Source organism: Aythya ferina (assembly GCF_964211825.1).
Source record: "Aythya ferina genome assembly, chromosome: 7".
NCBI lineage: Eukaryota > Metazoa > Chordata > Aves > Anseriformes > Anatidae > Aythya > Aythya ferina.
In genome coordinates, this window is record NC_140302.1 from 35,169,945 (window position 1) to 35,183,524 (window position 13,580).

The window sequence follows — 13,580 nt, forward strand, 5'->3', positions numbered from 1 at the left end:
TGAATATTAGTATAGATTCTGTCTAACCCACTGGAAAACAGTGATTCAGTGTTTTATAGTTACACATAAGTCTTTTTCTAGTAGTGTAGCAGCAATTCCTAAATTGATAGCATTTGATTTTGATTGTGCTTTTCCCTTTCTTCAGTTTCTACAGGGTGAATGAAGTCCAACGGTTTGAGTATTCACGGCCTGTTCGAAAAGGAGAGAAAAACCCAGACAATGAATTTGCGGTAAAAAAATATATATACTTTGGGGAGTTTGCTTGTTTATTTCCATCCATTTTGATAATTTCAACTATCCATTATGTTTTGGTTATTTAAATACATGTTCTAGGCTTAAATGCGATTATTTCTCATAGAAGTATAATTTTAAAAAAATCATGTTCTATTTTAAACCAAGAAAAATAATAGAGCTGTAGTAAGTTTGTTAAAAACTATTCTGAGACAGAAGTCCAAAATTGTTACACCTGAAAAGATAGATGTCTCTTGCCAAAACTTGTCTTGTTCTGAAGATGCTAGTCAGGCATCTTCTAAAAACAATCTTTTTGCAGCCATGCATTTTTTTACAAAACTGTGTCTTCCATCTAATGGTCAATAAAACTCCCTTTGAGCACAGCTTGTATTCATCAAGATGTTTAGAACAGGCTACATCAATTTGATTGCCCCTTTTTTTATGGACACCAATTTATTCGCAGTTCTAGTCGATGCAGTTAATAATAAAGTAGTAGTAGCAGCAATTAAGAAGTGATACATAAATTTATTATTTTAAGCAAAGAATGTCGCTTTCTGTAAGTAGCAGACTCCAATCTAATTTTTGTGCTACTCAATGCTGAGCATTTGGTTTCCTACAACTAAGACTAAAGATTCATCCAGAGACTCCTTCAATGTCTCTAGCCTCTTTAGCTGGCTGCTTTATCAAAAATTGGTAATTTCATCATCTGTGTGGGTTTAGCTAAGTAGTAAGAAACCCTCCTTTTCTAAAAAGATGATGCTAGACCAGAGTGTTGACAATACAGTTTACAATACATTCTGAGTAGTCATAAAAATTCAAGTGTATCAAACTCACTTTGAAAGCTCCTCTTATGTTAATGGAAGATGGAATAAACAATTCCAGTTTTAAAAAGCCTCACATGTACCAATATGTTTGGCATCAGTTAAGAACCCAATGCACACATGTGAAGGGAGACAGGTTAAATCAAATATCCTTCATTTAAAACCAGTGAGGAGATGTTACAGTAAAGCCATTGAAGGTTTCAGCTTGGTTGGATGAGATCACAGAACTGCAAATTCAGGTTGGGACCTACAGGACCAGAGGGGACGTTGGGAGGGCTCGGGTCCAACAGTGTCCCATGTAGGGCCAGCTCCGGATCAGCCCCAGCAGCTCAGGGCTTTACCCCAGTGGTTCTTGAAACCTCCCAGGACAAGGAGGGCACAGCCTGTCCGAGGAACCTGTCCCTCTGCTCCACTGTCCTCCTGGGCAAGAGCTTTCCTTGCTAAGGTGATGTGGTTTTATGGAGGATGGTCCTCAAACGCCTTGGAAGGGATGCAGGAAAAATGACAGTATGGTCAGGTAGATGTTTAATATAATGTTCTCCTTTTGTTAAGAGAGCAGTTTGTTTTTTTTTTCTACTAAACCAAGTATCAATGTCACAGTGCCAAAGCAACCACAAATTTCAATCACTGCTATTCCATCATCTCCCCAAGCAGACTCCATCTGAAATTTTCCTCTGGCTTCATAATGTCTGTCAGATGGCAGTTCCTTTGCCTGATGATGTTTTAAGGCTTTCTTTAGATAACAGCTATCAATCTGATAGAGTGGTTTGTGTTATATTTGCAGAATATGTGGATTGAGAGAACCATCTATGTGACAGCATACAAATTACCAGGGATTCTGAGGTGGTTTGAAGTCAAATCAGTTTTCATGGTAAGATCAATTTGGCTTTATTGAGATTACATAAAAGAATGGGGCTCTTATACAGCCGGGGAGAGTTTATATTTCTGTATGACCGTGCTTCTGTGAGCAAGTAATCAATGTGACTGTATCTGACATGCTAAGACAAGGGGAACTTGCTTGCTGAGGATGCTGATTATTGACTAAGGGTGACTAAAGTAATACTTTTCCACTCCTGATACAAGGAAACACATGCTGAACCTTCCAGACCTTTAGGGCAAAATCTGCTAAAGTACTTGAAGTACTTTTATAAAGTGTTCCAGCTTTCAGCAGGTGAGTCATTAAAGCCTGTGGCTTCAGCCATGTGCCTAAATGAAGAGGGAAAAGAGGTGCTCTAGGAGAACTCTACTACATGGAAACGAAACTAAATTGAATTTTGGAAATGAGAATTTTGGTATTTTGTTTGTAATTTATTCAAAATATGCCATAAGTCGAATGCACTGTGTGTGTCTGCATTTCTTCTGTACTTATCATTCACAATTAAAGATTGTTTTTGTTTCGTTTCCATAGTTAGCTAAAATATACCCTAGCAACCCCACAAAGTAACTCAAAAATAGGCATTTCTCTGCTCTACCATTTAGACTGTTTAGATAAGACATATCCATTAAGTGCCTTAAAGATTAAATTATTCTTACGCAGCTGTAATTTTTAAGTAGCAATAAAAACATTGTTGCTGCAGTTTTTAATTCTCTCTTGTGAAGCGTATTTTTAAAGGAAAAGAACAATTTGCATATGATTAATTAAAACCTTTTTCATTGCTCCATTGAGGTTATGTTGGACAGTTGTATTTAGATGAACAGAAGTAATGCGGAAAATTACTATGGTATCTATAGTAACAGAATATGAATGTGATGTTTGACAGTAATAGGCAACTGAATAAAACACATTGAATTTTTAATGAATTTTGTATTTTCAGTATAATCCTGATAGAGAAGATTGTGTTTATCTTCGTCATTGCAAAAAGTGTTGTTTATAAAAGCTGGCAAATCTGATGAAAGTCGCTTCTCCTTACAAGTTGAGAGCACAGCCTAACAGGCTGCTTTATGCAAGCAATTTGTATACATGCACCTTTAACGCCGGGCTTGTCATCGAAATGCGCATAAATCCTGAGAGAGTGCTTTCTATAAGCTTTTTGTAAGTAAGGATTATGTTAGTCACATAGTTGGAAAATGATACCAGAATGGAACTTAATAACATGTGGGAAGACAGCGAAGGATAACTTTTGACCCAGCTCTGGCGTAGTTACTACAAAATTGGTATTGACTTTCTTCAGGATTCCTGTCAGCTAAAATGCTGGAAGCGTGATCACTAAGTTAACATGCCTGTAATGCTAAATTTTGATTACGGATACAAATATTATTGATGTTTAAGTGAGTGCAATGAATTTAAGTAGCTTTGCGCATTCATCTTTTATTGATGGAACCAGAATATCTTCAAAGGAAGAGGTGAGATCATATCAGTGCTAAGAGTGAATTGAGTAATTTAATAAATATGGTGTGTTGTGTTACATAAACAATAGGAACATACATCATTTCCTTTAATCTATTTGTTGTTGCTGTTGTTTTTCAGTGATTTCTGAGAACTTGTACCTAAACCTTTTCAATGTGTTCATTATCTCTCAGTGAATTCATTGTACGCCTTCGTTATTCTCTATCTGATTTGGTTTAGCTGGCCACAAAGAGTTGCAGGGAAAAAAATTGCTGAGGCCTGCCACTGAATTAGAAACTGGATTTTGAGTTATACTGAGTGAGTTTTAAAAAGCACAAGCACTAATCTCTATTTTTTTTATGTTTAATTTTTAATATGTTCCAACACACCAATGTTATACTATTTTTTTCTTTGCCATAAATAGATTGTGTAGTGTCCAGAAAGCTACTTAGCACAAAGCTCATAGTTTACAAGAATAGATGTGTTTAATAGCTTTCAACAGGGTCCAAAGTACAGTAGCATATAATAGTAGGGTGGGAACTCCAACTCTGCTTTTTAGTAGAGGGGAGGATTAATAAGAACAGGAAGAGAAAGGAGACTGAGAAAGAGAGCCATGATTGCTCATACAGAAAAGTTTAAAAAGTGTCAGTGAATGCTAATTTCTGTACACATTCGAGAGCTTTAAAAGCAGTGGTTCATCAACAAATTATACAGTTATAATCCCATTAATAAAAATGGCAGAATCCTAAATATAGCGTATGATGTTCACAACAGTTCTTGCAGAATGAAATGTTGAACATGGTCATTTTCCCTGTCAAAATTGCACTCGTAGCAAGCTCTGAAAGGTGGTCAGCTTGTGAGCATATCTCAGCCTGCTCTGGTCTGCAGCACAGCAGAAGCATTCAGCTTGCTACCTGCCTTCCGGAATAATTCGCCAGGCAGACTTTTTAAAATGCTAATTAAAACACCCTTGTAATCAGATGGCAGGTGTAAGAGTAACAACTAAAGAGATTTGATTATAAGTGGTTCTCAGAAACATGGTAAGCAACTGATAGCCAGGTAGAAGAGCTTCTTTGTTTACGTAGCATTTATGTAAATTAGTCTGTAATCAAATATACACTTGCTTTTTCCTTGTAGGCCTCAATTAACCTTCCTTTTCTATTCCTACCACATAATTTTTTTTAATATAAGTAGACTATGACTTAAGGCTTCCAGTAAGGAATGTCTATGTTGTGGGTTGCTTGCTAATTAGTTCTGTTTAGCTCATTCACTAAATCTGCCTATTTTAGCAACATTTAAAAAGTTTTAATACTTTGTTTTCCTCAGTATGAGCAACTGTCATTCTGAAAGGCACAGTATCTGGTCATAAATAATCGTTGGAGATAGTCGATTTCTGACTTCAATTATCCAAGTTTGGAAGAAGAAAATGGGACCTCATGGAAAAAAAAAAATCACAGTAAATAGCATAGAAGCCATCTCTTCAAAATATTAAACTCCATTTCCTTGGACATATACCAAAACAATCACTGCAAAAATATCTTCCTGATTTTTGAGCTTCTTAGGATTACATTTTCCATCAGAAAATCCACATTAAGTTATCATTTCTTTCTTACTGTTACATTAAGCTGGATTCTTCTTTGTACTGCTAAAACTCACCAATCCATAATCTGTAATGTTCTCCGTAATCCTCCAAAAAACTCACATGATTCTTGTCAGAGCCTTGCTAAATATTTTGCTCTGTTGTGCTTCTGAGATGTAACATGTACTGCAATAGTGAAATGCATTTAACTTTTTCTACAGGTACTGATTGTTTTATCAGTTACCACAGTATATTGATGCCAAGCATCTAAGTGCCTGAAACCACCCTTTCTGTTAATTATTGGTTAAAATATCTTTGGTTCTGAATTTTTTTTTTTTTTTTAAACGTGGTGGTTTGGTGGACAGCCAGTTCCATGGCAGGTTAAGAACTCTGCTCCTTGATTAAAACATCCTTTTGTTTCTATTTTAGGTTGAAATTAGTCCACTGGAAAATGCAATAGAAACCATGCAACTAACAAATGATAAGATCAATAATATGGTTCAACAACATTTAAATGATCCAAATCTACCCATTAACCCTCTTTCTATGCTACTTAATGGCATTGTGGATCCTGCAGTCATGGGAGGTTTCACAAACTATGAGAAGGTAACATAAAAATTAACTGTCCTGCAGTAATTCACCTCTTGCGACCTCCAAACATCTTGTGTTTGTGTATAAGACTATGTGAGTGTCCCCTAATGCATGCCTTGTAAAACGTTGCTTAAAACTTACCTTTTTATGTATTTCTGATATTTGTGGATAAGTTCTTGCCTTTTCAAATTTGAAGTAAAAGATTATATTCTTAGCAGCAAGAGTACTTAATGTAGGGATGTGGTAGGCGCTTGCTTGCTAGAATTACAAACTGAGATTGATGACATTTCCAATGTGTGCTCTCATGCGCTTGGACACGGACCTGAAGCAGGAATTTCTGAGTGAACTTCAGTGACCAAATAACTGATTGCAATTTTCTCCTTTGCTTTCAAATGCATGAGTTTTTTAAGGATTAATGAAGGGCTAGAGACTTTCTGAGACAAGAGTCAGTTGCAATATTTCTAAATAATCTTAACTGCATGTTACAACATTAGCTTTTAAAGATATATGCGAGAAGATACTAACATTGGAAAACTATAAACACCGTATCTGATATTCATGTTTGAATATTAACTATATTAAACTAGCATACATAAGCAACATGAATATTCTAAAATAAATTGTGAAGGTATATGCTGATTGACAAGTCATTGGATCAAGCCATTTCTGTCCTTCAGAAATTGTCACGTTTTTAATCTACCAAAATGTCTTATGTCCTGAGAACTGCTAAAAAGACACTCAGGAATGTGCCAAGCACAAGTCCTTTGTGATATTGCGCACAAAATTTGGTCTTGACATCCATGTGCTCGTCTACCCCTTTACTGATTGTGAAGGGTTTATGTATTAATCTTAAACATCATTAAATTATGTATCTTCTCTGAGATGTGTTTGTAGCTATTACTGCCATTTTCCAGAACTTTTGGGTTGGTTCATTTATATTTGCTATAGGTAATTCTTCCATGGTAGTCTATGTTGGTTCATGTTCTGAAATAACCGTTCATATTTCTCTCTTGACTAGGCTTTTTTTAATGAAAAATATATGCACGAGCATCCAGAAGATCATGACAAGATTGAAAAGCTGAAGGATCTGATAGCTTGGCAGGTAAAAATTTTAAGTCTGATTGGCCTTAAAAAGACAGTTTAGTGTCACTTTTGAGAAAATTCCGAGTGGTTGGTTTTTTGTTTGTTTGTTTTTTACGGCAGTACAGTGTAAAGATCACGTTACTCAAAACTGAAAATATTTTGTAATAATGTTGGTTGGTTTATTGGCAATTTAGTTTTGAGTTTTAACTTTCTAAGGCTGATTTTTGAAAATTTTCTCAAACGTTCAGGTAGAACACTTAACGCTGAATCCTCCTACTTACATGCTTTGAGAGAGTATTTCTTCACATATTCATTTCTTCCTTCAAACAACACGTTTTCCATTTGTATATATACGGTATAGCACCTTTTAGTACACAATATTAGATGTGAAAGTTACAAAACTTAAATGCAAAATATTTAGTAAATTCATCTAGGCCTTGCTAACCCTTTGCTTCATTTGCTGTAGAACTTAACACGGCACAAAAATATTCATGATTCATAAATGCCACATTATGTGGTGAAATTACCTGCTATTTTTATGACATATTAGAACAGAAATCATTTGAATGTAAGATTACACAGAATAATATTTCCAGAACTGTCAACAGAACCCAGATTTTGATTCCAATGCCTTAAACAAAGCAGGTACCCTCTTGCATAAAGAAATGCACATATATATACCAAAGAATATTTTGCAGGACAAAGAGGAAACAATTCCAATTTTGTTCCAAAGTCATATGGTGGACATTTTCCAGTGGTCTCAAGATATTTTTGTTATAACTAACAAAAAAATATGACTGGAAATGTTTTTCCCATAGAAGAACAAAGTGCATCATTGCCTTTTTATATTCAATTTTATTTTTATAATAAAAGGAATAATTTACATTTCTATAGAACTCAATTTTAGAGGTAGCAGAATCAAAGATATAGGATTTTAAAAAAATATCCTCTGAAGGCCATAAAACTATCACTGAATAAAAACTCTTGGTTTGAAAAATATATATATATATTTATTTACTTACTCATTTTCCTGAGAGCTTTTACAGCAGATTAGATTTTAGGAGCTTTAAGCTCTATAGTGGAAAGTAATTTGATCCCAGAAGACTGACTTCATGTCAGCTCTCTGCTTTTGCCTCTGATAGAGCTACTTCAAATGAATTACAGACACACTTTTCCTCAGCACAGATTCACTTTGGTGATGTGTGTGTTAAAATAGTAATACTATTTTAAAATACATATTGCAGCTAATCACATTATAGTTTAATTATTCAGTGGTTGTAAGTTCATAATTTCCCATCTGTTTTTCCCATAATTTCCCATAATTCCAAAGAAAATAAGAACCAGAAAGATAAAGGGATCAAAATAAACTTTTTTTTTAATTATTATTATTTGAAAATTCTTTTCACTGAAAGGTGTAGCCATTTCAGAATGGAAATCAGTGATTATAAATTAACATAGTTTTTTTTATATTTATTTAGTTTATTCTAAGACTTAAGCATTTTCTAAAATCTTTTCAGTTTTCAGAACACATCATAACTTGACGGGAGCAGGGTGGAGAGCTCATGTAATGAGAGAGAGTTGTTATGGAAACTTTCCAAACTAAGGCAGTGGTTTGAATTCATCAATGACTTGACAGTGATTGAAAGCAAAAATGAGTTTTCATTTTTCAATAATGTGGTTCTTGGTGTTTTGTAATCACACAGAGATTTTCTTTATGCTCTATAAATCAATCTGGATATATGAAATCGTCTGACAGTTGTATTATCAGCTGACTATTTAAATTAAGTTTTTCTATTCCCTTACCTCACCTTTGTCTCAGTCGTGCTTTGGAATTCATGCTCTTCAGGACATTGTCCTTTTATAATTCCCATGACTGATTTAATTAAAATAATTGTTTGTTTCTTTCCATTGTTTTTTTCATACAAATATTGCTAGTAAAGCAAAGTCCATTTTTGCTTTAGTTCTTTTTCACATAGAAAAATTAGTTTCCATGTAACTATATCATTTCAAGCTTATCTTTTTATTTTAACATAAAGATAATGAAATCAATCATTGATGATGTTAGTCACTCACCATTTAGCTAATATATTTACAGCATAAAAAACTCTTATGTCACATAAAAATCTTAGGTTACTATTACATAGCTAAAAGAATTGTGGCACACAGAAGGTAAGTTTTATAGTCATATTTTAAGACATCATTATTACAAAAGGATTTTATATTAAACTGTTTAATAATTCAAATTTATATACCCTTTTCATAGTTTTTGGCCAAGCAGATCAAGATATTGAAGGGAAAAGGAAGGGAAAAAATCAGGGAATATTATTAAGTTGCAAAGCAACTTTATAAAATTTTAGAATCGACAAAAAATGAAGATTGATGGCATAGATGCTGTCTTGAGCTGGTTTCCTTTCTCATTCAGCTCATTCTTTTCTAGTTCCATTTCTTACTGTTACCTTTACTTTCTTCCTTCCCTCCCCAAACATGGGGTACTCTGTAGGATGTTTTGAAATAAAGCCATAAGCAAACACATCAATTGCTCCAAAGCCAAATGAATCGGCAGGACAAGGAACAGGGCAAAGCCTGCTGCTGTCTCTGCATCAAAGGTTCACGTAGGTTAAAAATTCAATGGCTCATAACCAAATTTCCCGATGTCAGTGTCTGGAAAGGAGAAGCAGAAAGAATTTTGAGGTTAACAGACAAAGTTTGTTTTACTAAATGAGCAACGAGGCCAGGAGCCTCCAGCCTTTAGGTGCCCATTGTGCCAGCCCAGCCACGCCACGAGCCCTCCTTTCGGCTTGTTCCTCCGAGGGGCAGAAGCTCACAACAGCTCGCCAGAGCCCAGCCTCCTCTGCACCCCTCCTGTCTGCTAATTACCGCCGAGCAGAAAGAGTAATTAAGGCAAACACCTTCACTGCCTTCACGTTCACTTCTTGTCATCGCTCTAATGAGGTTCGTGACGCTGCTGCCTCCACTTCATCTTCTCTGTGAATTCCGTATCATATGTCACGAGTGCATAATGTGCAGTTTGTGAACTGCTGTGTTCACACAGAGAAGAGCCTGATCTCGACAATTTCTTCATGTGCAGCAAATTAAAGCTGTGCACCCAGGTCTGCTGCCACAGGGTCCAGCGGGGAGCTCCCCGCAGAGCTAACCCTGCTGCTTGCCAGCCTGCGTGTCTCAGCCTCTGCTTAGCACCTGCACTTAAAGGCAGCACCTACATTATATATAATATATATATTTTTGTGACTGGGACAATTCTCTAAATAAATAAACTAATTAATTAATTTCTTTTACTTCATATGCCCTGATTTTCTTTAAATTGGAGATGCCCGCTCCCTAGGAGAGACTCATTAGTGCATTTTGTGCTTTTAAAAATGAGCTCAGAGCTGGAGCTTCAGACCCCACATGTACTTCATCTGGGCTATTTGATTTTTTAAAAAGAATCTATTTAAAAAGTCAGCAGGTTCTTTTAAATAAATGAGCCGAGTGACCACTTACCCCTACAAAGCAAGAGGGTCAGAATGTGGCCTGGTAATTACAAACATTGTGAAATTCATTTACTTATTCAGAGCAGAGAAGTTTTCCGATTTATTGCTTAATTTTAGTAGAGTGCAAACCCATATGACTATAAATAAAACTGACTACAGCAAAAAATGTTGTCTTGGCTATCTTTTAGGAAAAGAAACCGTGTCCATTTAAATAGTGCCCAAACAAAATCGTCTTGATAAGATTTCTTCAGTTTGTTCATCTGTAATTCATCTGTGTTTTTATTATTCTACTTACTAATAAAGCTACTCATTCTGATTGCTGCCTAGTCTTATTAGAAAAATCTGGTTTTAATCAGTATTATGATTTAATTATGAATTATTAAGAAGAAGCCTCTTAGCTTGATAGCTGCAGAGAATATCTAAGTCAGAATCAGAGTACTGTGTGGGCTGAAAAGGACCTGGAAGAGGAAATATTTTTCCTAAGCTGCAGATACAAAACTCTAATGGTATATCTGGATTGCTGTGGGAATGAAAATGTCTCTCTTAAAACATTTTAAAAGGTCAGCTACACCTCCACACTATGAACTAATTATATAATCCTGTGTTGGCATGGATATTTTGTGACAGAAGCCTTGCAAATAGATGATTATTTTCAGTTATAAAAGAGAGCTAATTTCATTATTTTGTTCTCAAATAAAATAAAATATTTTTTCTAAGGAGAAACGTAGCTTTCAGCATTTAAAGCTATATATTTTATTAATAAATATTGCTCTGTGATAAATATGTGTCCAAGGATGTAGCTCATTTGCAGTTAGGGATAGCATTTACTAAAGAAAACATATAGATATTTTCTCCTTCAAGGTTTTATTCTCCCGAAACTGGTAAAGGACTGATTTTAATAACCAAGTGTGAGAGTCATCATTCATCAGTTTGCCATTTTAAAGTACAGCACGTATGAGGGCTTGCGAACGTAACATAATAGGAATATTTGTGCTGCCAGATAAATTCAGCTGTGCCTCCAGTGCATGATTGCGGGGCAGAACTGTGGGTATATTAATTTCAAAGGACTGTGGGTAACAGTCCAAAAAGGAAAATAATGTATAACATTTTTTAGATCCTTTTTTACTATGTTGTGCTTCATGTAAAATGGCCTTTATTATTGCTGTTATTCCGTGAGATCTTTCACTCCTCTTGCTACCTACGTGGCAATCTTGCGCTAATATTTAGCTGGGAGAGGACTCAGCACACTAAGGGTGACGTGGTTGTGCTTTGCAGATCCCATTCCTGGCAGAGGGCATCCGCATTCATGGGGAGAAGGTGACAGAAGCACTGAGGCCATTCCATGAGCGGATGGAGGCTTGCTTCAGGCAGCTAAAAGAAAAAGTAGAAAAACAGTACGGTGTCCGAGCTGTGGTAAGTTGCCTGCTAACTTCATGCTTCAAACAGATGTGGAATTTCTGTGAAACACAGGCAATTCTGTTTTTCTCCGGTTTAATTCTCGCTGATTAAAAAGGTGATGGTGATGCAGGATGGGCTGGTTGTTCTCTGGTCAACACTTGAAACCATCAAATCATTAAATATGTAAATATTTAATATCATTAAAGATTCTGTAGATGTTCAGAAAGCCTTGGTACTTTGATTTGCTAGCATAGGAACAATTTCTAAATAGCCTGTTCCTTGAAAATCCAGATAATTTTCTGGATTCTTCCAGAAAATTCTTCAGTATTCTATTTTTCAGGAGTTGTTCAAAAAGTAAATCTCTACCTGAGATGAAATGGCACAATTATTCTAGAGCCAAATGTCACCTTCCTGTTGATGTAGTTCCTTTTCAGGACCTATATCAGGGTCTACAGCGATGTGCAGCCTGCATCTTGAATTTTCACACTCTGGCACCACCCTAAATGTGGGCTGCTGCTACTTAATGATTAAGCTGCTACTTAATGAGATCTGTTAGTGCTGGCGTTGATGATTTTGTCATTCCAGCAAGTGATTTTCAGTTTCTGCTTCATCTTTAAGTCCCAGACAAGAAGTTGGTGGTGTTTCCAATGAGGTCTTGTTTTGCTTTTGAGTGTTAACCACGGGGGAAGAAGGCCAAAAGCCTGCAAACAGCTTCTCAATTGAGAATATAATTGATAATTTTGTCAAAAGCTGTACAAATTGCATGCTATTGTGTGAATGAGTTTTAAAAAGCCAGGACTTAAAAAGCAAATGGTTGGAGTTGCTTTAGGGCTGCATGTGCAGACCCGATGTCCTAACAGTGCATTGCAGACTGCTGGGTTAGTTTTATCTTTATCTACTGGTAGTACTGACAATGATGTTGTAAATGTGCTATAATTCATAGGTTTATTTGTGAAATTGCAGTAGTTTGTGGAACTAGCATATGCAGTGTTTATCTTCTACCTTGTTACTGCTCCGGAATACAAAGGATGTTCGTGTATTTACCAGAAAATAGACTCATATATCCTCTAATGCAGGGGAAGCCAGCATATTGTGTGCCAAGGTACTTGCAGTCTGCCTGCAGTCTGATAACAAGGCATATGGTGAAAGAGCTTCAACTTTCTGCTCAGCCTCAGTGGGATTTACTGCATCCTTGGCTATGAAAGGGGCCAGGAAGATGCTGCAGCAGACAGGGCAGCAAAGCGAGCCCAGTGCCATTCCTCTTTGAGAACCCAAAACCTCAAAACCTCAGTGCAATACTATATGCCAGAGAAAATCTCTTCCTTCAGAGATTTTTTTTTTTCTTCCCTATAGCAGTGACATTTTTTTTAACGATGAGATCTTATGTGGAACTTGCCAGTCTTTATAGCATCCTTCTAAGTGCTCTTCCATTTATAGTCCTTCAAATCCCATCTTGCTAATATACTAAGGTAGAGAAAAGATCAAATAACAATTTATTCCCAAGGAAAACAGACATAAAAGACATTAATGATGCTTGCATGTCAGTAACTTCAAAAATACACATTTACATCATCAGGGAGATGACTGGAAAGTCACACACAGGTGGTGTTATCTTTCTCATTTCCTTCTACCCACCAGTAAGAATTGTCAGGATTGATGGAGTTTTATTGCTTCTGTCTTCCTTGTATAGTGCCAATTTACCAGTAGTTGACAGGGTGGAAAATCTACCTGTAATTAAACAGCATGAGATTTTTATTTGTTGACTGAAAGAGTTCAATTATTTTATGCATATATCAGTTATTAATGACTGGCAAAGCTTGGATAAATATTCAGAATTCTGAAATTGTCTGCATCAAAAAAAAAAATCTTTCATATATTTTCTTCTTACCCTAGATGTCACTCTGTAAATTGGCTCTCTTGACGTAAAGCTCCTCTTACTGGTGTGTTTTTTTGTTTGTTTTGTTTTGTTTTTTAAAAAACACCTCAATTTCTTTTAAATATACTGACATGGCAGACACTTCAATTAATTGCAGAGATGGGTTAAAAAAAGTGTTTGTAAA

The 13,580-nt window shown here is 35.8% G+C and overlaps 1 protein-coding gene across 4 annotated transcripts in view; it reads left to right on the forward strand.

Moving 5' to 3' along the window:
- DOCK1 (dedicator of cytokinesis 1) overlaps nt 1-13,580 on the forward strand; it is a 257,618-nt gene that overhangs the window by 219,131 nt on the left and 24,907 nt on the right. For all 4 annotated transcript variants that reach the window (XM_084525023.1, XM_084525025.1, XM_084525022.1 and 1 more), the window contains exons 43-47: nt 146-230; nt 1,837-1,923; nt 5,387-5,563; nt 6,567-6,650; nt 11,398-11,535. In XM_084525023.1, the coding sequence (XP_084381149.1) occupies nt 146-230; nt 1,837-1,923; nt 5,387-5,563; nt 6,567-6,650; nt 11,398-11,535 (571 nt within the window). The remainder of the gene's footprint in view (nt 1-145; nt 231-1,836; nt 1,924-5,386; nt 5,564-6,566; nt 6,651-11,397; nt 11,536-13,580) is intronic.